The sequence below is a fragment of the Pelobates fuscus genome, chromosome 3 (genome assembly GCF_036172605.1).
Source record: "Pelobates fuscus isolate aPelFus1 chromosome 3, aPelFus1.pri, whole genome shotgun sequence".
In the NCBI taxonomy this organism is placed as follows: domain Eukaryota; kingdom Metazoa; phylum Chordata; class Amphibia; order Anura; family Pelobatidae; genus Pelobates; species Pelobates fuscus.
In genome coordinates this window covers 201821684-201844285 of record NC_086319.1, presented here as the reverse complement: position 1 = coordinate 201844285, position 22602 = coordinate 201821684, and the positions used below count along the sequence as shown (strand labels likewise).

General features: G+C 42.6%; 1 protein-coding gene across 2 annotated transcripts in view; it reads right to left on the bottom strand.

Annotated features, from left to right (window-relative positions):
• Positions 1-22602, bottom strand: part of MGAT4B (alpha-1,3-mannosyl-glycoprotein 4-beta-N-acetylglucosaminyltransferase B) — a 399376-nt gene that overhangs the window by 237385 nt on the left and 139389 nt on the right. For both annotated transcript variants that reach the window (XR_010090437.1, XM_063447906.1), the window contains exons 2-4: positions 18502-18681; positions 2945-3085; positions 1434-1567 (exon numbers count right to left, since the gene is read on the bottom strand). Coding sequence is in view for 1 of the 2 variants with exons in the window: in XM_063447906.1 (XP_063303976.1) it covers positions 1434-1567; positions 2945-3085; positions 18502-18681 (455 nt within the window). In the remaining variant the exon portion in view is untranslated. The remainder of the gene's footprint in view (positions 1-1433; positions 1568-2944; positions 3086-18501; positions 18682-22602) is intronic.

Below are 22602 nucleotides of genomic sequence, written 5' to 3'. Positions count from 1 at the left end.
CGACGCACGGTGCCACTTTTACACCCTACCCTCCTTTCCCCCCCCCCCCCTCATCTGTCCCCCCCCTTCCCCTTTCTCTTTCTCTCACTATACAATGCTTCCACTCAAGCCCACGCGACCTACTTCTAGGACACCGTGGCGGCGGCTCGGGCTGGGCCCGAGGAGGTCGGGAACAGGGGTACCCGACTGCGAGGATGCACGAGTTATAGGTATGGAATGTAGTAGATTTCAGGGAGGCGAGCCAATGTCATCACTAAAGGCTAACTGAAGAAACAACTAGGGAACTGAACATACACAGCAATAACCCCAAAGTATGACACACTAGACTGACAGGGGGACGGGAATACAACATAAACCCTGCAATACTCCAAGGCACCGCATCAGGCTTCAGACTGTAGGACTACTACGATAGACGGACATACCCAAACCACTTCTGTTGCACAGGCGACTCCTAGAATTCTCTTCTTTAGGTGATCCCTGGTTAAGAATCGAATTAGAGGGGTGGCGTCTTTAACTGTGAAATGTATGTGCTTGGAACTGACAATCTTAATTGCACCACAACACACCTAGTTCAGCAAATACCTACATGTCTCCGACACTACGCCCAACTGGGGCCACGTAGGATCTTACAGCTCCATGTGCCCAATATAAACATGTTTGAGATTGAAGTTATTATCTAGTTTCTTAGCCATAAGGTCTATATGCCAGGCCCCTTAGTGGGACCAAGGAATGGGGCCCTGAGATATCCCCTTGTTTAAACTCGCTTGATCGATTACTGATGTTACTGAAACTGTTTTGGCTCGTGAAGATGCACCTACCTATAATTGTTTAAATTGTTTAATTTGCTTCAATTGCTTATAATTTACTGATTGATTAACAGCTGTATAATGCTTGCTGTATGTTAGATAATCAGAAGACAACAACGCTTACTTTCAGTGTTACTCTCCGAACTGACTATACGTATTTACACTGTTGTGGTGTAAGTATTTTTGTGATTCTGTACTCACCTGATTGTCCTAATAAAGAATTTACAAAAAAAAAAAAAAAAAAAAAAAGAAACCTTATGATATAGGCAGGGGATCTTCACATATCGAATCAGGGAGGCAGCCAGAAGGAAATAATGCATTTTCACAAATTTTTGCACATGTCAGGCTGTGTTCTAGAGAGTGCCCTAATGGTCACCTTACAAAAAAAAAACATAAGCAACAGTAGCTTTTGTGCTGGGTGACCCTGGCCAAAATAAAACACGCACATAAAGGTTAGATCCTATCACTGTTTGCCAGAACAAAGCTTGGCAGTCTAACCTCAAACAGATTTCTTGGCAGAGAACAGCTTTAATCTGTAGTCAGGTTCAGTGATGAGTCAATGTCTGCTGTAGAGCTGTCATATGAGATGTGAGATGGAGGACAAATTAACATTTGTGGATTAGGTACCTCTGCAATTAGCACTACAATCATGCAGTCTTCCTTTTCCTGCTGGTTCAGCTCAGAAATCAAGGAGCTAAGGGTGTCTGTCAAGTAAGAATGAACTTCTCTCTTCACGCTGGGAATGCCCATCACTATAGATACTGAAAAAGCACAAGCAAAGACACAATATTGAACAATACACAATCATGCACTAATAAAAAGGTGTTACTTTCATCGACACAATTCTGTTCTCAGAACTGCCCCATTCTCCACAGTAGGTCTGTATGTCTACATTTGGCTTCATTTAATTTGTTCTTGGAATTTTGCAAATAAAGAATGTTTATAGTGAAAAGGGGCAAGACAGAACACACAAAAAGCATACAGTTTTAATATACAAACATAGCTATCCAATACAATTAGTAATATACCTTTATCTATTTGAAAAGCCACTTACCCCTGAAGTTCCACCACACTATGAGGCTGTCTCCATTTATGCAATACACATGACTTTCTAGTACCTCACTCATAGGGTTTGGAGATTTAAATGATCACTATAGGGTCAGGAACACAAACATGTATTCCTGACCCTATATAGTGTTAAAACCACCATCTAGTCCCCCTGGGCCCATCATGCCTCCATAAATATATTAAAAATCGTACTGTATTCAAGCCTGAAGCTGTAACTCTGCATGCTGTTAGACTCAGAAAAACAAGCAGTCTGCTGACATCATCAGAAGTGGTAATAAAAAATTACGTATATGTAGGAATACCTGAAAAACTAGCCTCTACTTTCACTGAACGCTGCCATATACATACAACATCGGTCATACAGTGGTAGAATTTGACCGGTAGGCTCCTGTAGGGTTAATCTATAAATTTTGAGTTCATTCTGCATGGGTTTGAGAAAAAGTGACTTTTAAAACCATAGGTTTGTGGCTTGAATGGGTTAGTTCCTACAGAAGCCCCATTTTATGCCTGTGTAGTGTTTATTATTAATAAAAGCACCAGCATTAATAGACACACATCATCTAAATATCTATGAACATAAAGAATGAATATGCATAAAAAGTTTATTTACTTTTTTAGAAAGTCCCAAAATGTGATTTTGGCTTTGCACTTCCTTTGACAGTATAGATATATATTCTTATCTTCTTCTTCTTATAGACACTTGGACTAATTATGTACGTTTGGATGTACGTCAGGAAGTGGCAGCTGTAGCAGCATTAACTTTAGCTGTTGCTTCCATGCGGGTGTCTCCTCCTTCCTGCCCGAAGCTTCGTGGGAAGCGTACGTGCGTGCTTGCGTGCCACGTTATTGCTGCACCCTTGTACGTTTGTAATTTAAATATATCGATAGTATTGTTGCACAGACAGATATTATAATATATGAAAAAGAACCACAGGATTCCAAATGCAGACAGCAATTCTATTACTGCCAAATATAGCCTAAAGTGGTTATGGTGCCTAGCGAGTTCTCAAACATCATAAAAAAAAAAAAGAACAACAACAGTCCTATACACAGGTCATCATATCTCTTACCTCCAGTCCGACCCTGGCCCACATGCACAGCTGGTTGTAGACTATTCTCCTTGGACAGCAGATGTGGAAGATGGTGAAAGATGGTAGGTAAATGCAGCACATTCTTGTTTGTGATATTCCACAATTTTAACTTGGTTTCATCTTTAAAAAAAAAAAATGTAAAAAATATTATATATATATATATATATATATATAAACAAACATTTATAACAAAAATATTAATCCTATATGGTTCTGTTGCTGACCTATGGCTGGTAATGTTAAGGCAGAGGGTCTTCCAGGCCCTTAGTTTAGTATTTTCTCACACTAAAAGTTACTCACAAATGAACTAGGTCTAATAATTGTTAAATCACTGCCAATGAAAATTATGAATTGCTCATTATTTAAAGGAGTAGACTGTATTTAAAAGAAGAAAAACTACCACAACAAGAGGACATAGTTTTAAATTAGAGGGGCAAAGGTTTAAAAATAATATCAGGAAGTATTACTTTACTGAGAGGGTTGTGGATGCATGGAATAGCCTTCCAGCTGAAGTGGTAGAGGTTTACACTGTAAAGGAGTTAAAGCATGTGTGGATAGGAATTAGGCTATCCTATCCATAAGATAAGGCCAAGGACTAATGAAAGTATTTAGAAAATTGGGCAGACTAGATGGGCTGAGTGGGTCTTATCTGCTGTCACATTCTATGTTTCTATGTAAATTGTATTAGTTAGTCATTTATCACAACACTCTGATTTATTACCTTGCAATAAAACAGAACATGTGGGCATCAATCTGTTCTCTCCTCCTAACTAGTCTTCCCTTTAAACTTGTATAGCTAGATACCAAAAAGTATTATGGTGAGGACAAACCTGATACAACTCCCCACAATGCAAATACAAAAAAAATACTGTTATTCATTACTCAATATCAAACGGTGGACTTTGAGGGGTCATTCTTGGGCACTGAAATTTGAAAAAAGCCAAGTTTTCACAACTATCCCAGCTGGACACGTAAATGAGTACAGATACCCATTTCTGCAGATACCCTTAGCAATGGACCAAAGCATGGGCTACAACATAAAATGATCAGTGGCCAGAAACCAGACATGTACTGCATTTCAACCTTGTGCCAGTTCTAGTTCGGAAGTTGAAGTCTCTCTGAGAGCATAGATCTAGGTATCAAAAAGATTGTGGCGTGCAAATACAAAAAGTTACTGTTATGCATCACCTATATACAGTATCTCACAAAAGTGAGTACACCTCTCACATTTTTGTAAATATATTATATATTTTCATATGACAACACTGAAGAAATGACACTCTGCTATAATGTAAAGTAGTAAGTGCACAGCCTGTATAACGGTGTACATTTGCTGTCCCCTCAAAATTACAACGTTTAATGTCTAAACCGTTGGCAACAAAATTGGAAATGTCCAAATTGGGCCCAATTAGCCATTTAAGCTCACCGATGTCATGTGATTCATTAGTGTTACAAGGTCTCAGGCGTGAATGGGGAGCAGGTGTGTTAAATTTGGTGTTATTGCTCTCATACTGGTCACTGGAAGTTCAACATGGAACCTCATGGCAAAGAACTCTCTGAGGATCTGAAAAAAAAATGTTGCTCTACATAAAGATGGCCTAGGCTGTAGGAAGATTGCCAAGAATCTGAAACTGAGCTGCAGCACGGTGGGCAAGACCATACAGCGGTTTCACAGGACAGGTTCCACTCAGAACAGGCTTTGCAATGGTCGACCAAAGAAGTTCAGTGCACATGCTCAGCGTCATATCCAAAGGTTGTCTTTGGGAAATAGGTGACTGAGTGCTGCCATCATTGCTGCACAGGTTGAAGGGGTGGGAGAGTCAGCCTGTCAGTGCTCAGACCATATGGCGCACACTGCATCGAATTGATCCCAGAAGGAAGCCTCTTTTAAAGATGATGCACAAGAAAGCCCGCAAACAGTTTGCTGAAGACTAGCAGACTAAGGACATGGATTACTGGAACTATGTCCTGTGGTCCGATAAGACCAAGATAAACTTATTTGGTTCAGATGGTTTCAAGAGTGTGTGGTGGCAACCAGGTGAGGAGTACAAAGACAAGTGTGTCTTGCCTATAGTCAAGCATGGTGGTGGGAGTGTAATGGTCTGGGCCTGCATGAGGGCTGACGACACTGGGGAGCTCCAGTTCATTGAGGGAACCATGAATGCCAACATGTACTGTGACATACTGAAGCAGAGCATAAACCCCTCCCTTCGGAGACTGGGCCGCAGGGCAGTATTCCAACATGATAACGACCCCAAACACACCTTCAAGACATCACCTTTACCTAAAGAAGGTAAAGGTGATGGACTGGCCAAGCGTGTCTCCAGACCTAAACCCTATTGAGCATCTGTGGGGCAGCGCAAGGTCTCTAACATCCACCAGCTCCATGATGTCATCATGGAGGAGTGGAAGAGGACTCATGTGGCAACCTGTGAAGCTCTGGTGAACTCCATGCCCATGAGGATTAAGGCAGTGCTGGAAAATAATGGTGGCCACACAAAATATTGACACTTTGGGCCCAATTTGGACATTTCCACTTAGGGCTGTGCTCACTTTTGCCAATGGTTTAGACATTAATGGCTGTGTGATGAGTTATTTAGAGGGGACAGCAAATTTACACTGCTATACAGGCTGTACACTTACTACTTTACATTGTAGCAGAGTGTCATTTCTTCAGTGTTGTCACATGAAAAGATATAATAAAATATTTACAGAAATGTGAGGGGTGTACTCACGTTTGTGAGATTATATATATATATATATATATATATATATATATATATATATATATATATATCTCAAGTTGGACGTTAAAATGTATATTCAGAGTAGAGGAAACACTAGTGGTTTCTTGTACTAAGCATAATTATAAAAAAAAAAAAAAAAAAAGAAAAAGTAATTTAAAAAAGTTATTCAAGGGAGTGGGAGTTAGGGAGCTAGAAGTTGAACAAAAAGGAACTTGTCAATTAACATCCCAGTCTTTCTGGATGCCTTGCTGATGCTCCTTTGTTTACAGTAACTCCCCTTATCCTGCTTGGGAAGGTGTTTTATTATTGCCTGTGCATTTTCCTAGCATAGCCTGTCATCTCCCTGTTCACTCTTATCATTCTCCCACACTATGCATAATTGCTTGACTTCTTTGGTTTTCATTCTTCTTAGTTGTTACAACATTGCTCCTTCATAGTTAGCTCCCTAGCATTGCATCACAAGTATTATTTTTTTTTTTTTTTAACAGCCTCCTTTCACTCCATCTCTTGGCCTTTAAAAGAAAATCATTGTCATTTTTTGTTATTGCTGAAAATAAATGATACATATAATTTAGTTTTGCCAAGTATTATTTGTAATTTATTTTTAGTGCATCTCTCAACTTATCCTTGCTCCAGGTGGAAGACATATGTAGCCCTCTTTAGTCTAAAGCACTATTTATTGATAAAACTGTGCACAGCATGAAGGTCTGACACCATCCTAGAGTACATTTTAGAAATGCTGGGTGCGTGTGCATGATTTGTGAGTGCACACTGGCTCCTCTGTGGTGGAATCTCGGTAAAAATAAATTTAGTAGGCCGAGATTACCACGTGGCATGTGTACGTGCATATGCTGACGTATCGATCAGTTAGTTGCACGTGGCAAGATACGATCAGTAGTGTACGGAGCATGTGCGAGAATACAGGATGTAGTATTCCCCATCTCCATTGTGCTGGACAAGCCATGCGGTCAAGCAGGAAGTTAATTCTTATTTGTATTGATTGGTCAAGAGAATGTGCGGGTGGAGCTTAATATGGGGAGTTATATGCCTATATAAGGAGCCTGCACTATTGTCCGGGGCTCAGAACTTGTTGTATTTTGGTGACATTAGTCCCTCTGAGTCCCGATCGGTGATCCGAATAAAGAATCTCTTCCTTCCTGAAGAAACCTGTGTCCATCTCTCTGTGCTTGGCTTCCGTCAGTTTCTCCGGTATCATTTGGTGCAATGGCCGGGAAGCTCATCGTTCAACGGTAGCTGAGAAGCAGAGGCGTGAGACGGTCTATCTTTGCCCACGTTCTCTACGGCTGCACCCCTGAACTTCTGCGTGGACCTCCCTTCGTCTCGGCGCCACTGGTCTGTTGTCCAGGAGATCATCGGCCTCTACGTAGTAAGTGCTGGGGTGTCCCCGTCGATGAGTGTGAACTCAGGTTCAGGAACGAGGAGGTAAGACGACCGCTGTTTTAGACGGCGGACCCACTAGGGGTATACAGATTGTGCGGTAGGCCCATAAGGGGTTAAATCTGTGTATGGAATCTGCCCCCTCTGTCGGAGTGAAGGAGCGAAGGCGCACCGCTCAATCGAACGCTCTTTAGTAAGACCGTTTGATTTGGTTTGGAGTCAGGCGGGGTTCTGTGTAAATAGCCCTAGCCGGACACCGGTGTCTTGTCTAGACTAGCGTTCTAGGGTGTACATTTTGTTCGCTAGGTCAGAGGGACCGGGAGACTAAGCGGCGTCTGTGTAAATTCGGTCCGCTAGATCTCAACCTATCTTGGCTAAGTGGGAAGGCGTGTAAATTTGGAACCCACTAGACTATTGATAGAGTAGAAAGACTAAAAGGGTTCTGTTGTAAATTCCGCCCTCTAGTTCGCTATATGTGGTGCTTGGGCAGTGTGGCTAACCAAAACGGATGTAGATAGTTTTAGGTAGTCCATCAAGGTACTGGCCAATAGTTTAGTTGGGATTGTATATGTGTTAAAGATTGTTAGTAACGTGTATATCTTGTTCGATAGCGCGAGCTCAGCCGTCTAGCGAGAGTGTTAATAGTGTGTTGCTGTACTATAGTGCACGGTACCATAACCCTGTATATTTACTGATACTGTATATAAGTACTAATCATTGTCGTTTATTGCATGTCTAACACCATAACCACTAATAATTGTATTGTGACCTTAAATTGTACTTTGACCTATGCTAACCGTACTGTAACCGCTATTTGTAAAAGACGATGTTACTGGGGTGTGTTATAGACGGGTAATTCATATATAGAAAATTATAGCGTGGGTGACTGTATAGTTTCGCCAAAGGGCATAATATTGATTACTTAGTGATGGGTGTAACAGCTGTGTGTGTACGGGAATTCCCTGAGTGTTTTTATCGTGTTATTGTGTACGTTTCACTTGGTAACTGTACCACGTGGTGCTGTTGCCGGAAGAAACTGGTGTGACTGTTGAATAGAGTGTGTGTATAGCATTCGTTGTCAACGACGCTCCATTGCTAAGTATGGGCGCGTCGGAGTCAACGATTTTGGATCCCTTAGGTTGTATGGTAAAGAATTTTAAAAAGGGATTTAAAGTATGTGATTTTGGGGTTAAAATGTCTCCTGCACGTTTGGTCACTTTGTGCACTAGGGAGTGGCCTACTTTGGTTGCGGCATGGCCGCCACGTGGCAGTTTGGATCCAAATCTGGTACAGCGTGTACACGTGGCTGTATCAGGTAGGCCTGAACTTTACAGACAGTTTCCATACATTGATTGTTGGAGGCAGGCCGTAAACGACTCGCCAAGATGGATCCGGATATGCCACGAGGAGCAATGTCGCCTCATGGTGGCCAGGACTTGTTTGTCCACTAGGACCACGGTTAAGCCCATTTTGGACACGCCCCCTGAGTCCGAGATCCCTATGCCGCCCCCTTACTTCCCTGTAGAGGGAAGTGATACAAGTACAGGAAGTTCCACACCCACTCGTCCGTTGTCCCCATCTACTTCCTCCTCCAGCTCAGAATCCATCCCACCCGTTACTAAACCTCCCCTTCCGGTAGCAACCCCCGTTAAACCCATGTATCCTGATTTTGCGCCAATTCAAGCTTCCGGTCAGGCTTCTTCTAGCCCGGCTCGGAATATTCTATTTACCGACCTTCCCCAAAATCAAGCTTCTACATCCTCATGTCTTACTACCCCCCGACCGGAACCTCTAACCGACGCCCCTCCACGTAGCCCTATAATAACCCGACAACTGACCGGTACCCAATGACCCAAACATTATCAGATGCCTCTTCGTTTGAATCCTGGGTCAGCCTATCTTGATGCCACAGGTCAAATGGTGTATGCTGACCCAGTCTTCGTATATGTCCCGTTCACGACTACCGATCTCTTGAATTGGAAGACCCACAATTCCTCGTATACTGAGAAACCACAAGCCATGACCGACCTGTTCACCTCGATAGTTCAGACGCATAATCCGACTTGGGCTGATTGCCAGCAATTACTAATGACATTATTTAACAATGAGGAGAGGACTAGGATTAACCAAGCGGCCATTAAAGCACTGGAGGAAGAAGCCCGTACTTTAAATCAAGCAAATCCAGCAGCATGGGCCGCAACTCATTATCCTAATACCGATCCCGAATGGAACGTTAATGGCGCAGACATGCGTCACCTAAAAGCCTATAGAGATGCTATAATTGTTGGCATGAAAGCCGGAGGGAAAAAAGCCATAAATATGTCGAAGACAGTTGAGGTGATTCAGAAAAGTGATGAAGCGCCTAGTGTCTTTTATGACCGATTATTGGAGGCATACCGCTTGTATACCCCCTTTGATCCGGAAGACACTGATAATTCCCGAATGGTAAACTCTGCCTTTGTCAGCCAAGCCTACGGGGATATTAAACGCAAGCTACAGAAGTTAGAAGGGTTTGCAGGAATGTCCATCACCTAACTAATGGAAGTAGCAAATAAGGTATATATGAATAGGGAATCAGAAAGTAAGAAAGAGGAAGAGCGCAAGATGCGTAAAAAGGCGGATATGCTAGCGGTAGCGATCGCAGGCGTAGATAGACGGGGCCCAGATAGAGGTGATAGTAGGTGGAATAGGGAGCCCTTGAGTAGGAATCAGTGCGCGTATTGCAGAGAAGAAGGGCATTGGAGAAGCGAGTGTCCGAAAAGAGAGCAGTACGAGAGAGATCCACCCAGGGCAGGTTATGGAAACTTTAGAGGCAGAGCGAGAGGTAGAGGAGGTCCCGGAGGGAGTAATGGTAATAGAGGAAGTGTAAGAGAGGATAGATATTATCCCGCAGCGCAAAGGTCCCGCGATAGAGAAGGTAGGGACTTTGTAGGATTGGCTGACACGGTCATGGAGGACTATTGATACCGACCGGGCTCCATCCCCCTTGGTCGAGCGGAGCCTATGGTCGATGTATCAATAGGGGGGAAAAGGAGTGCATTCATGATCGACACTGGTGCTGAACATTCGGTGGTGACTAACCTAGTTGCTCCTCCATCTGGAAGAACTATTACCGTAATAGGAGCAACTGGAAGAAGTGCTGCAAAACCGGTTCTTAAAAGTCGACTCTGTACATTGGGAGGCCACGTAGTAAAACATCAATTCCTTTACATGCCTGAATGTCCAGTCCAATTGCTGGGACGTGATTTGCTATCCAAATTACAAGTGCAGATTACGTTCCTACCAAACGGAACAACATCCTTAAAGTTTAATGGACCTTCAGGTATTATGACATTATCCGTACCAAAGGAAGAAGAGTGGCGACTTTATACAGCGTTGACTAACCAAAACCCTAGGAGTGATGAATCCTTATTCAACATACCAGGAGTTTGGGCAGAGAACAACCCACCAGGACTGGCCCGCAATATTCCACCTATTAAAATCGAACTAAAACTTGGGGTTTATCCAGTGAGCCTACGACAATATCACATCCCGCAGAAGGCTAAGAAAAACATTCAATCTTATCTGGATAAGTTCATATGGTATGTTATCCTAAAATTCTGTACTTCCCCCTGGAACACCCCATTGCTGCCTGTTCAAAAGCCCGGTACAGATGAGTATCGCCCTGTGCAGGACTTGAGAGCAGTCAATGATGCGGTTGTTAGTATACATCCAGTTGTGCCCAATCCGTATAACCTGCTTGCTTTAATTCCGGGCGGGGCTACCTATATTACAGTCTTAGACCTCAAAGATGCCTTCTTTTGCCTCCGAATTGCCGCAGAAAGCCAATGTATCTTTGCTTTTCAATGGGAAAATGCTGTAACGGGCTCAAAACGCCAAATGACTTGGACAAGACTGCCCCAAGGGTTTAAAAATTCACCTACCCTATTTGGTTCAGCTCTAAATCAGGATCTACTGGATTTCGAGTCCATCCCAGGAGAGTGTGTATTGCTACAATATGTAGATGACTTGTTGATAGCCGCAGTCACAAGAGAAATATGTCAGCAAGCAACGCACGATCTACTACACATTCTCTGGAAGGCAGGATACAAGGTGTCTAGGAAGAAGGCTCAGTTGTGTCTGCCAACTGTCAAATATCTGGGATTCCATATCTCTGAAGGTCAAAGGATAATGGGGCCAGAGAGAAAAGAAGCTGTGTGCCAAATACCAACACCCAAGAATAGAAGACAAGTTCTTGGGGGCAGCAGGCTTCTGTAGGATATGGATTCCCAGTTACGCGATATTGGCAAAACCTCTGTATGCAGCTATCAAGGGTACAGAACACGATCCCTTCCTATGGACCCCAGAACAGCAAAAGGCATTTGAAGATGTGAAGAAGGCTTTGATGAGTGCCCCAGCATTAGGTCTGCCTGATCACACACGACCATTCTACCTGTATGTACACGAGCAAAGAAGAATGGCTGTGGGAGTATTGACACAGTACTTGGGATCATGGCAAAGACCTGTTGCCTATATGTCTAAGCAACTGGATGCAGTGGCCAGCGAACTTCCACCTTGTCTAAGAGCCGTAGCTGCAGCCGCCCTGCTGGTAGCTGAAGCCGATAAACTCACTCTGGGTCAAGAACATTATGTACGAGTTCCACATGCAGTACAGACGTTGTTGGATTACAAAGGAAATCATTGGTTTAGTAACAGCCGTATGACCAAGTATCAAGCAATGTTGTGTGAAAACCCAAGAGTGCATTTAGAGACTGTTAATACCTTAAATCCAGCTACTCTTTTGCCACAACCTACTGAAAGTCAACATGATTGTTTGGAGGTGATGGATGAAGTATTCTCAAGTAGACCAGATCTTCGCGATTTTCCCATCCAGAACCCTGATGTTCAATATTACACAGACGGCAGTAGTTATGTGAAAGAAGGGATCCGCTATGCAGGATATGCAGTAACAACAATAGACAAGGTGATAGAAGCTCGGCCACTGGCAAAAGGAACATCAGCACAAAAGGCAGAATTGATAGCACTGACACGAGCGTTACAATTGGCTGTAGGTTTAAGAGTGAACATCTACACGGACTCCAAGTATGCGTTTTTAACCACTCATGCCCACGGAGCTTTGTATAAAGAAAGAGGACTAATGAATTCAGAGGGCAAAGAAATCAAGTACGCAGCTGAAATTCTACAACTATTGGAAGCAGTATGGGAACCGAAAGAAGTCGGTATTATACATTGTCGAGCGCATCTGAGAGGAGATGGTGATGTAACCAAAGGAAACCGGATGGCAGATAATGCAGCTAAGCGTGCTGCTGAATCAGGAAGACCGGAATATGTGGAACATATAGCTGCTCTTATACCAACCCCACTGTCTCAATGGACTCCAGTTTATACAGCTCAAGAAGAAGAGTGGTTAAAGACTGAACCTGGAAAGTATTTGGAGAACAAATGGTATCAGTTAGAAGATGGGAGAATAGTTATTCCAGCATCACTAGCGGTAGAAATTGTCCAAAACTATCACAACGGGACACATTCTGGGAGAGACAGTACAGAAGAATCTCTCAGAAAACATTTCTACATACCAAGATTGTCCAACTTAACTCAAGCCATTGTACGAAGATGTGTAACGTGTGCTAAAAATAATGCAAGGCAAGGACCAGTAAAGCCACCAGGAGTCCAGTTTATGGGGGGACTCCCTATGTCCGATTTACAAATTGACTATACAGTAATGCCTAAATCTGGTGGACATCGCTACCTACTAGTAGTTGTGTGCACCTATTCAGGCTGGGTAGAAGCATGTCCTACTCGTACAGAGAAAGCAGGAGAAGTTGTGAGATTCCTGCTACGAGAAATAATACCCCGATATGGACTACCCTGCTCTATAGGATCGGACAATGGTCCAGCTTTTGTTCATCAATGCCTACAACAACTGACTCATATGCTTGGTATAAAGTGGAGACTTCATACGGCATATAGACCTCAGAGTTCTGGTAAGGTAGAGAGAATGAATAGAACTATTAAGAACCAGTTGGCAAAAATGTGTCAGGAAACCCAGCTTAAGTGGAACGTTCTTTTGCCTATAGCTCTGTTACGAATCCGCAGTACACCTACCAGAAGGATGGGCCTCTCCCCTTTTGAAATCATGTATGGGCGACCACCTCCCGTACTTGGTAACTTAAGGGGGGATTTGAGTCAGTTGGGAGAAGGAATTACTCGGCAGCAGGTTGTAGAGTTGGGTAAGACTATGGAGGAGGTACAGAAATGGGTACAAGATAGATTACCTGTGAATATTTATCCCCCAGTTCATAGTTACCACCCAGGAGACCAAGTGTGGATTAAAGAGTGGAATAATGTACCGTTAGGGCCCAAGTGGAGAGGTCCTTATGTTGTTCTTTTGTCTACCCCTACAGCGATAAAAGTGGCCGAAGTGACTCCGTGGATACATCACTCCAGGGTTAAACCAGCAGCGGTCGATTCTTGGCAAGTTACACCAGATCCAGAGAATCCCTGCAAGATCCGGTTAAAGCTCACAACTCAGTCGGAGTGACGAGGAATCTTGTGGATTACAAATTTTATTGTTTCAGAGATTGGTAAGTGAGTGAGACGGCCATAATAAAGCCTGTCCGCTCACCAACGAGTGATTTAAAAGTCAGGAAAAGTCTCGAAGGGACCCCTGTGAAGACGAGCAGAACTCCATTCCCTGCAGCCCTTACATCCTGGAAGCTGAGGTGCCATCGCACGGACGAAGACTGAGGATGCCGACGAAAGATGTGTTTATGATAATGTTTATTTATATGTATTTTTATATTCAGGAAGGATGAGGTACCGACACTCCTAGCTGTGAGGTATGCATTAAGACTACAAGAACAGGTAACCATATTTCCCAGACCCTAATTTGGCATTCGCAATATGAATGTAAAGGAGATGTATCTAGGTGTAGATATCTAAATGTAGAGTATAGTGTATGCCATCTAGGGGTAGGAGAACCTAAGTGCTTCAATCCAGAGTATCAACCCCGTACAATTTGGTTGACTCTCAGGAATGGAGATCCTCAGGGGACCCTAATAAATAAAACGGTATTAGAATCCGTACATTCTTCAGGTGTTCTGCTATTTGATGCATGTAAGGCAATATCAAGTGGTAGAAAGCCGTGGAATGTATGTGGGGATCTTAGATGGGAGAGAACGTATGGGTCTAATGATAAATATATTTGTCCCAGTAGTAAAAATAAGTATGTGAGTCCTAGATGCCCAAATAGGGATTATAATTTTTGCCCATATTGGTCTTGTGTGGGGTGGGCAACTTGGGGACAGACAGCAGACAAGGATATGATTGTGACTAAGTTGCCTACCAATCCATACTGTAAGTCTATGGAATGCAATCCAGTCCATATTCTTATAAATAATCCTGACCAATTCTTAGATAGATATGGTAATTTATTTGGGTTTCAAATATACGGGACGGGTTTAGACCCTGGGACAGTATTGTTTATAGGGATAGAGACCGATACGGTAACCTCCCAAACTCATCAGGTATACCATTCCTTTTATGAAGAGATGAGTATAGATAATAAGATCCCCCATAACGCTAAAAACCTGTTCATTGATTTAGCTGAAAGTATTGCCGGTAGTCTTAATGTTACCAACTGCTATGTGTGTGGAGGTACTAACATGGGAGACCAATGGCCTTGGGAAGCAAAGGAGGTAATGCCCGGTTCTGAGGCAGTTGAACAATTAATATCTTCACATGCCGATTATCAGATGAGTGTTAGAGGTAAATCTGAGTGGAGATTAAAGACCTCCATCATAGGTTATGTTTGCATAGCAAGGAAAGGAATGATGTATAATACTTCTGTAGGAGAGTTAACTTGTTTAGGGCAAAAAGCTTATGATGATGATACAAAGAATACAACTTGGTGGTCGGCTTCAAATGTCTCAGAACCATCTAACCCGTTTGCAAGATTTGCCAATTTAAAGGACGTGTGGTTTGATTTATCCATCACATCTAGTTGGAGAGCCCCAGCAAATTTGTACTGGATCTGTGGTAAGAAAGCCTATTCGGAGTTGCCACAGGACTGGGAAGGGGCATGTGTGTTGGGTATGCTCAAACCATCCTTCTTGTTACCTATTGAAACAGGTGAGACTTTGGGTGTTAAAGTGTATGATGTGAATCATAGGAAGAAAAGGGGACCCATAGAGATAGGCGCCTGGGAAGATGATGAATGGCCTCCCCAGCGTATTATAGATTATTATGGGCCAGCCACATGGGCAGAGGATGGTACTTTTGGTTATAGAACCCCAATTTATATGCTCAACCGTATTATAAGGTTACAGGCGGTGGTTGAGATTATTACTAATGAGACCTCACAAGCGCTCTATTATCTTCTAGCGAAGCATAATACCAGGATGAGGACAGCAGTATACCAAAATAGATTAGCTTTGGATTACCTATTGGCAGTAGAGGGAGGTGTATGTGGTAAGTTTAACCTGAGCAATTGCTGTCTTCAAATAGATGACGAAGGGCAAGCAATAGCTGAGCTTACTAGCCATATGGTTAAACTAGCACATGTGCCTACTCAGGTATGGAAAGGGTACAATCCAAGTAGTTTGTTTGGTAGCTGGTATGAGCAGTTTGGAGGGCTTAAGGCATTGGTAGGTGGAGTCCTACTGATTTTGATGTTGTGTCTACTCCTGCCATGTCTTATCCCCTTAGTAGTTAGGTCTGTGCAAAGCCTGATAGAAAATATAGCAGAAAGGAAGGCTGCAGCACAGATAATGGCCATATATAAATATGAGGCTCTAGATCAGGGAGAACCAATGCAGGAAGAGGAGTGTTGAGGGATTCACATTATGGGAAAAGTCTGGTCTGGTTCATGGTAACCTGAGGTATATGCAAACCAAGGTTAAGTGATGCCTCAAGTAATTGTGAAATATCAAGAGGCATCAAAGGGGGGAATGTGGTGGAATCTCGGTAAAAATAAATTTAGTAGGCCGAGATTACCACGTGGCATGTGTACGTGCATATGCTGACGTATCGATCAGTTAGTTGCACGTGGCAAGATACGATCAGTAGTGTACGGAGCATGTGCGAGAATACAGGATGTAGTATTCCCCTCCTCCATTGTGCTGGACAAGCCATGCGGTCAAGCAGGAAGTTAATTCTTATTTGTATTGATTGGTCAAGAGAATGTGCGGGTGGAGCTTAATATGGGAGGAGTTATATGCCTATATAAGGAGCCTGCACTATTGTCCGGGGCTCAGAACTTGTATTTTGGTGACAGTCCCTCTGAGTCCCGATCGGTGATCCGAATAAAGAATCTCTTCCTTCCTGAAGAAACCTGTGTCCATCTCTCTGTGCTTGGCTTCCGTCAGTTTCTCCGGTATCACCTCATTACCTGCATGGTATTTAAATACATATATTAAACATTACCAAGGCCGTACCAAGTTATACCAGTGATGGGCAGCTACAATAGGAGAGCCAACACTCTCCGTGTCCACTGCCCATCACTGCTCTGGCTAACATATATATGAAGCAGCCTGAGCAGCAAGAGAGGGGCTAGGCTGTGGGCACCCAAGGATGGTAAACCATTTTTTGAAGAGGCTGTCCGACTTCATTACCTATTTGCTGTGTGCTGGCTGCTTCAGTTAAGCGTGGAGAGTGAGCTTAGCTGCAGTGATTTGAACAATTCAAGTCTAACTAGAAGCAGGGGATTCGGATTTCTGCGCCCCCCTACTCTGGTGCCCTAAGGTGGCCGCCTGTGCTGTCTTATGGATATGCCGGCCCTGCTCCGCTTTATATAATGCTTACATACGCTCTGTTTCTGAAATTGCCATATAGAAATAACAGGGAATTAGAGTATGTATCTTGCCATCTAAATTTCTAAGAACGCAAATGTTACTGTCCCCGTGGTATCTGGTGTCACAAGCAGTGGTGGAGCTACTGCGGTCGCAGGGGTCGCAAATGTCACTGGGCCCATCACTCCAGAGGGCCCGCCGCCCTGCGGACCCCTGCAACCGTCTGACCACATTGAAGGAGCCCATCGGGTGGCCCACGCTGATGGCAATGAGTTTCCAGGGGGAACAGTCAATGCTGTGGCACTTTAACAGCACGGCCAGGCCCCCTGTGATGAGGTCACAGGCTGGGAGGAAGTTACTCTGGTCACTTCTCCCAGCTATCATAGCGAGCCACGCGGGAGGAGGAAGGCAAGGGCGGAGTCAGAGTTCCCACCCTGACTCCAATCAGCCTGAGCCATTGGACCCCAGGAAAAGTCACCCTCCTGGACCTAAAAGTTAGGAAACAGGAGGTTGACAAACATTTTGCATGAGCGTGCGTTTGTGTATGTATGTGTGTGTGTTTGTATGTATCTGTGTGTGTGTATCTGTATGCATGCGTCCCTGTGTTCCTTTATGTGTGTCTATATGTGTATCTGTATGTCTGCATATATGTATATCAGTGTTTGCCTATGTATCTGTATGTGTGTCACTTTTTTTATCTTTATGAGTGTCATACTGTTTGTATTTAGGCTTTCTTTATTGCAAGTTCTGTTTAATTAAGATTTTCGTATCCCCTGCTATGTTAATAGCTTGCTAGACCCTGCAAGAGCCTCCTGTATGCGATTAAAGTTCAATTTAGAGATTGAGATACAACTATTTAAGGTAAATTACATCTGTTTGAAAGTGAAACCAGTTTTTTTTTTCATTTTTATGCAGGCTCTGTCAATCATAGCCAGGGGAGGTGTGGCTAGGGCTGCATAAACAGAAACAAAGTGATTTAACTCCTAAATGACAGTGAATTGAGCAGTGAAATTGCAGGGGAATGATCTATACACTAAAACTGCTTTATTTAGCTAAAGTAATTTAGGTGACTATAGTGTTCCTTTAAGTTATAACCTTTTTTCACAATATATGCAAATGTCTTTCACTACAACATGGGGTCTATGATTAAATTGCACAACATATACCTATGCCCCTACAACCCCTTCTATACACCACTACATCTCTATAATATGAAGAAAAAAAAATTAGTATACAAGATATCACTACTGTTATACAAAGCCCAGGATGAGATATGCAAACTTGGGTGTTGCTTGACACAATTCATGTACAGATGTTTCACTTCGTCACATTTCTGTCCCAAAGATTATTTTTTTCTTCAATAAAAATAACATTGAAAATTGGGGGGAAATCTATATACCATTATGCAATTATAAAGGCACTAAATGAAGAATATTCTTTAGACTTAGGTTTGTCTAATACAATTTCACTCGGGCTTTGATGCTTATAGACTGAATAAGTCATTTTAAAACTTGCTCCATATAAAGTTTTAGGCCATGTAAGAGTCATGTAAGAGTCATTGAAATACTGTTTTTATAGCAACAGAGTTTAAAATGTGTCTTACCAGACAAGCTGCTCCAGGTCCGGTTGATATCCCGCAAGGCCTGCTTTTCAGAAATGGCCCTCTTTATCTCATCCAGTACAAGATTCAGTTCCTTGGAACGTTTCAGGTTCTCCTGTTCCGCAGCATGCAGCCGATCTTTGAGGCCTAAAAACTCCCGCTGGTACACATCCACCACATCTCCTGTAGACAGAAGACACCACTGTTAAGATTAATTGTATGAATAAAAGAAGTGTAACCAAGAAATTACGGTATTTACAGGCATGTTTGAATTCTCTCTATAGTAAGCAGGCTACACCAAAACGTTGGTTAGAGGGACACTACATTCACCAGAACAACTATAGCTTATTATAGTTGTTCTGGTATCCCTACAGGCTTTTTCAGAAAAAAGGCAGTTTTATATTAGAGTCTAGGGATACCTTTTAGTGGCCGCCACTCAGACGAACACAAGATGTGCTTCCTAGGGCAGTGCTGCACAGTACTGACGTTCAGCGTCTCCACGCTGATTCAATGCATGCCAATGAGGAGATGCTGATTGACCAGGGTGGCAATTGGCACCGCCTCCCGGCACACCTCCTTGGCTGAGACCATCAGAAGGGACGATATTAGCAAATCCAATGCTTTTCTATGGGAAAGTATTGTGATTGGCTGAGATCATCAGCTTTGATGAGGTCAGCGTTGGAACAAACGTGAGTTATTACGGGGGGATAAAGTGGGGCCAGTTGAGGCTAAATAACTAGTTTAATACTATAGTGTCAGGAATGCATATTTCTTTTCTTGACCCTATGGTGTTCCTTTTAATAAAAAAATCTATAATGCCAACTTAAACCTCAATTTAGTATTATTGGATAAGCCTTCCAAATGATTTAATATTTTATTTAATATTTATAAAATATTTATATTTTAATTAATGATTGAAATTTGAAGCCTTCTAGTGCTCTGTCCACAATTTTGCTAGTTAAGACAAGCAACATCTAAGGTACGATTAGAGTTGTGTTCAAAATTATTCAACCCCCAGTGAAAATCAGATTTAAAGCTTACACCAGCGGTTCCCAATCTGTGTGCGGTGTATGATTATAGCACTGGGAAACATTATTGCTGAACCGGGACCCGGTCGGGTGCCGCCTCTGTAGCGTTGGACGGCTGGGAGGAAGTTTTGTGCGGGGAGATTGTGCAGAAGGTAGAGAAGGCAGCTGCAGCATAAGGGGAGAGGAGCACACCAGGAGCTAATCCAGGCCCCTCACTTACACCAGCCAGCAGGACTCCAAGCCACCCTCCTGGACACATAAGGTAAGCTAACAGGAGGGTGACTTGAGATATATATATAACTTGTGTGTGTGTGTGTGTGCGCATATGTGTCAGTGTTTATAGGAATTTGTGTGTCAATGTGCATGTATAGCTATGCGTAGTAGTGTATGCGCATACACCCAAGCACTCACACACCAGCACAACATACGAACACACCCCTGCATTCAAACTCCAAAAGGATGTCCAAACTATAACTATACCCCTTCACTCAAACACAAATATTTCAGACAAATGTACATCCGCATTTAAAAGTGAACAGTACATTCAAACACACCCATGTATTAAAACACAAACTATATAGAAACACCCCTTCAAACACCAACACTATACATTACACTATAGCGCCAGTAAATGCAGCTCTAAAATATTGAAATATTAAGGGCGCCTTGAACCTAAAAAGTTTGGGAATCACTGGCTTAGACTGAGAGTACATTTTATATGTTTGATTTGTTTATTGCGAACAGCTGAAAGTCTGTAAATTTTGACAATAAACCTGATTTTCAATGGGTGTTGAATAATTTTGATTACAACTGTAGCTGCCCCTTCCCCAACCACTTACTCTACATTTTTCTCAATGATATTTGCATGCCACTTCAAGTTTAAAATTTGCAGTTATATTTATGTTATATGATCCTCTAATTTTACTTTAAATGATTCCAACAGCTAGAAGTAATTGACATTTACTTATTCTTGCTCCTATATCTGTGCAACCATGACTAAAAAGAAAAGCTTAACTTGCACTCTATTTTAATTTCACCCTAGCATAAACAGCAATTCTTTTGTACTAACAAGCCTCATGGATTTACTTTATTCTCATCTTCCCATTAAAGGACCACTCTAGTGCCAGGAAAGCATACTCGTACCCTCAGGTACCCCCTCCCGCCCGGCTCTGGAAAGGGGAAAAGGGTAAAAACTTACCTTTTTCCAGCGCTGGGCAGGGAGCTCTCCTCCTCCTCTCTGCCTCCGTTCCTCCCCGTCGGCTGATTGCGCACGCGCGGCAAGAGCTGCACACGCATTCAGCCGGTCACATAGGAAAGCATTCATAATGCTTTCCTATGGACGCTTGCGTGCTCTCACTGTGATTTTCACAGTGAGAATCACGCAAGCGCCTCTAGCGGCTGTCAGTGAGACAGCCACTAGAGAATTAGGGGGAAGGCTTAACTAATTGATAAACATAGCAGTTTCTCTGAAACTGCTATGTTTATAAAACAATTAGTTAACCCTAGCTGGACCTGGCACCCAGACCACTTCATTAAGCTGAAGTGGTCTGGGTGCCTAGAGTGGTCCTTTAAGTGTTCAGTTGGACTTGCTTCCTGTTGTTTATTTCTTGTGTATACACCTAAACACACGCCATTTCTCAAACAAATCCCAAATGGTTACGTCAGTGGTTCTGACATGAACCCAAATAACATATATTACATTATGTGATGACCAATTCTTCAATTATAAAATGAGTTTAGTGACCTAGATAAGGAGTGCTCTTATCAAAAACACAAAACTATAATTAACCCCTTCAGGACGGAGTCAATAGTGCACGTTCTGATCAAAACAAAACGTAAACAAAAACTGGAATTTGCGCTATATGTCTGTTCACCCGTAGTTCCCCTCTTTCAAATTATATGCACCCACACTTATTATATATCATTTTGTTCAGGAGAAACAGGGCTTTAATCTATCATTAACTATTCATATATGGAACATAATTTATTATGAATAAAATTAAAAAAAAAAATGTGAGAAAATAAGATTTTTTTTTTAAATTTGCATTTCCGTCTGACATTTTAACTGTGAATGTCATAACACTGAAAATTGAAATTTTCCAGATTAGTAATGTTACCTTTGAGACGGTGTGGTAGCCCAGGAATGAGCATTACCCCCATAATGGCATAGCATTTGAAAAAGTAGACAAGCCAAGGTATTGAAAGTGGGGTATGTTTAGTCTTTTTTTAGTAGCCACTTAGTCACAAACACTGGCCAAAGCTAGCATTCATATTTGTTTTTGTGTGAAAAAAGCAAAAAACTAATATTTGGCCAGTGTTTGTGACTAAATGGCTACTAAGAAAGACTGGACATACCCCACATGCAATACCTCGGGTTGTCTACTTTTGCAAATGGTAGGCCATCATGACGGGGGTAATTCTCATTCCTGGGCTACCATACGCTCTCAAAGGCAACATAACCAATCTGGCAAATTTCAATGTGAAAAAAAATGAAATGCAAGCCTTACATGTGACTCTCTAACTTTCCAAAACACCATAAAACCTGTACATGGGGGGTACTGTTATTCTCGGGAGACTTCACTAAACACAAATATTAGTGTTTTAAAACAGTAAAACATATTACAACAATAATATAGACCAGGGGTAGGCAACCTTTTAGCAGCACTGTGCCAATGTAGGATTGTGAGGTCCCGTAGCGTGCCGGTCCTATTTTCTTTTAAATGAGGTGTGTATGCTGCCGTATTCTGCTTGTGCTATTTTTACTGTAATTGCTTTGTATCATTGTATTTGTGCGTGTATGCAGGGCCGTCTTTACTATTGACTGGACCCTGGGCAAAGCATTTGCTTGGGGCCCCCTGGACCCTGTTCCCCCTCCCCAGGCGTGCAATCACGTCCTCCACCCCAACGCAGTGGCGGACCTAAAGTAGAGAGTTACAAGAATTTTTGGGGGCCTCCCTATCGCACGGGTGATTAAAAGGTAGATCCCCATCTGTCGTGCAACTCCAGAAATGCATTGACAGCTGGGGCTCTACCATTTACCCATGTTTGCAGGTCTGTATTTATCACTAAGTAGTTT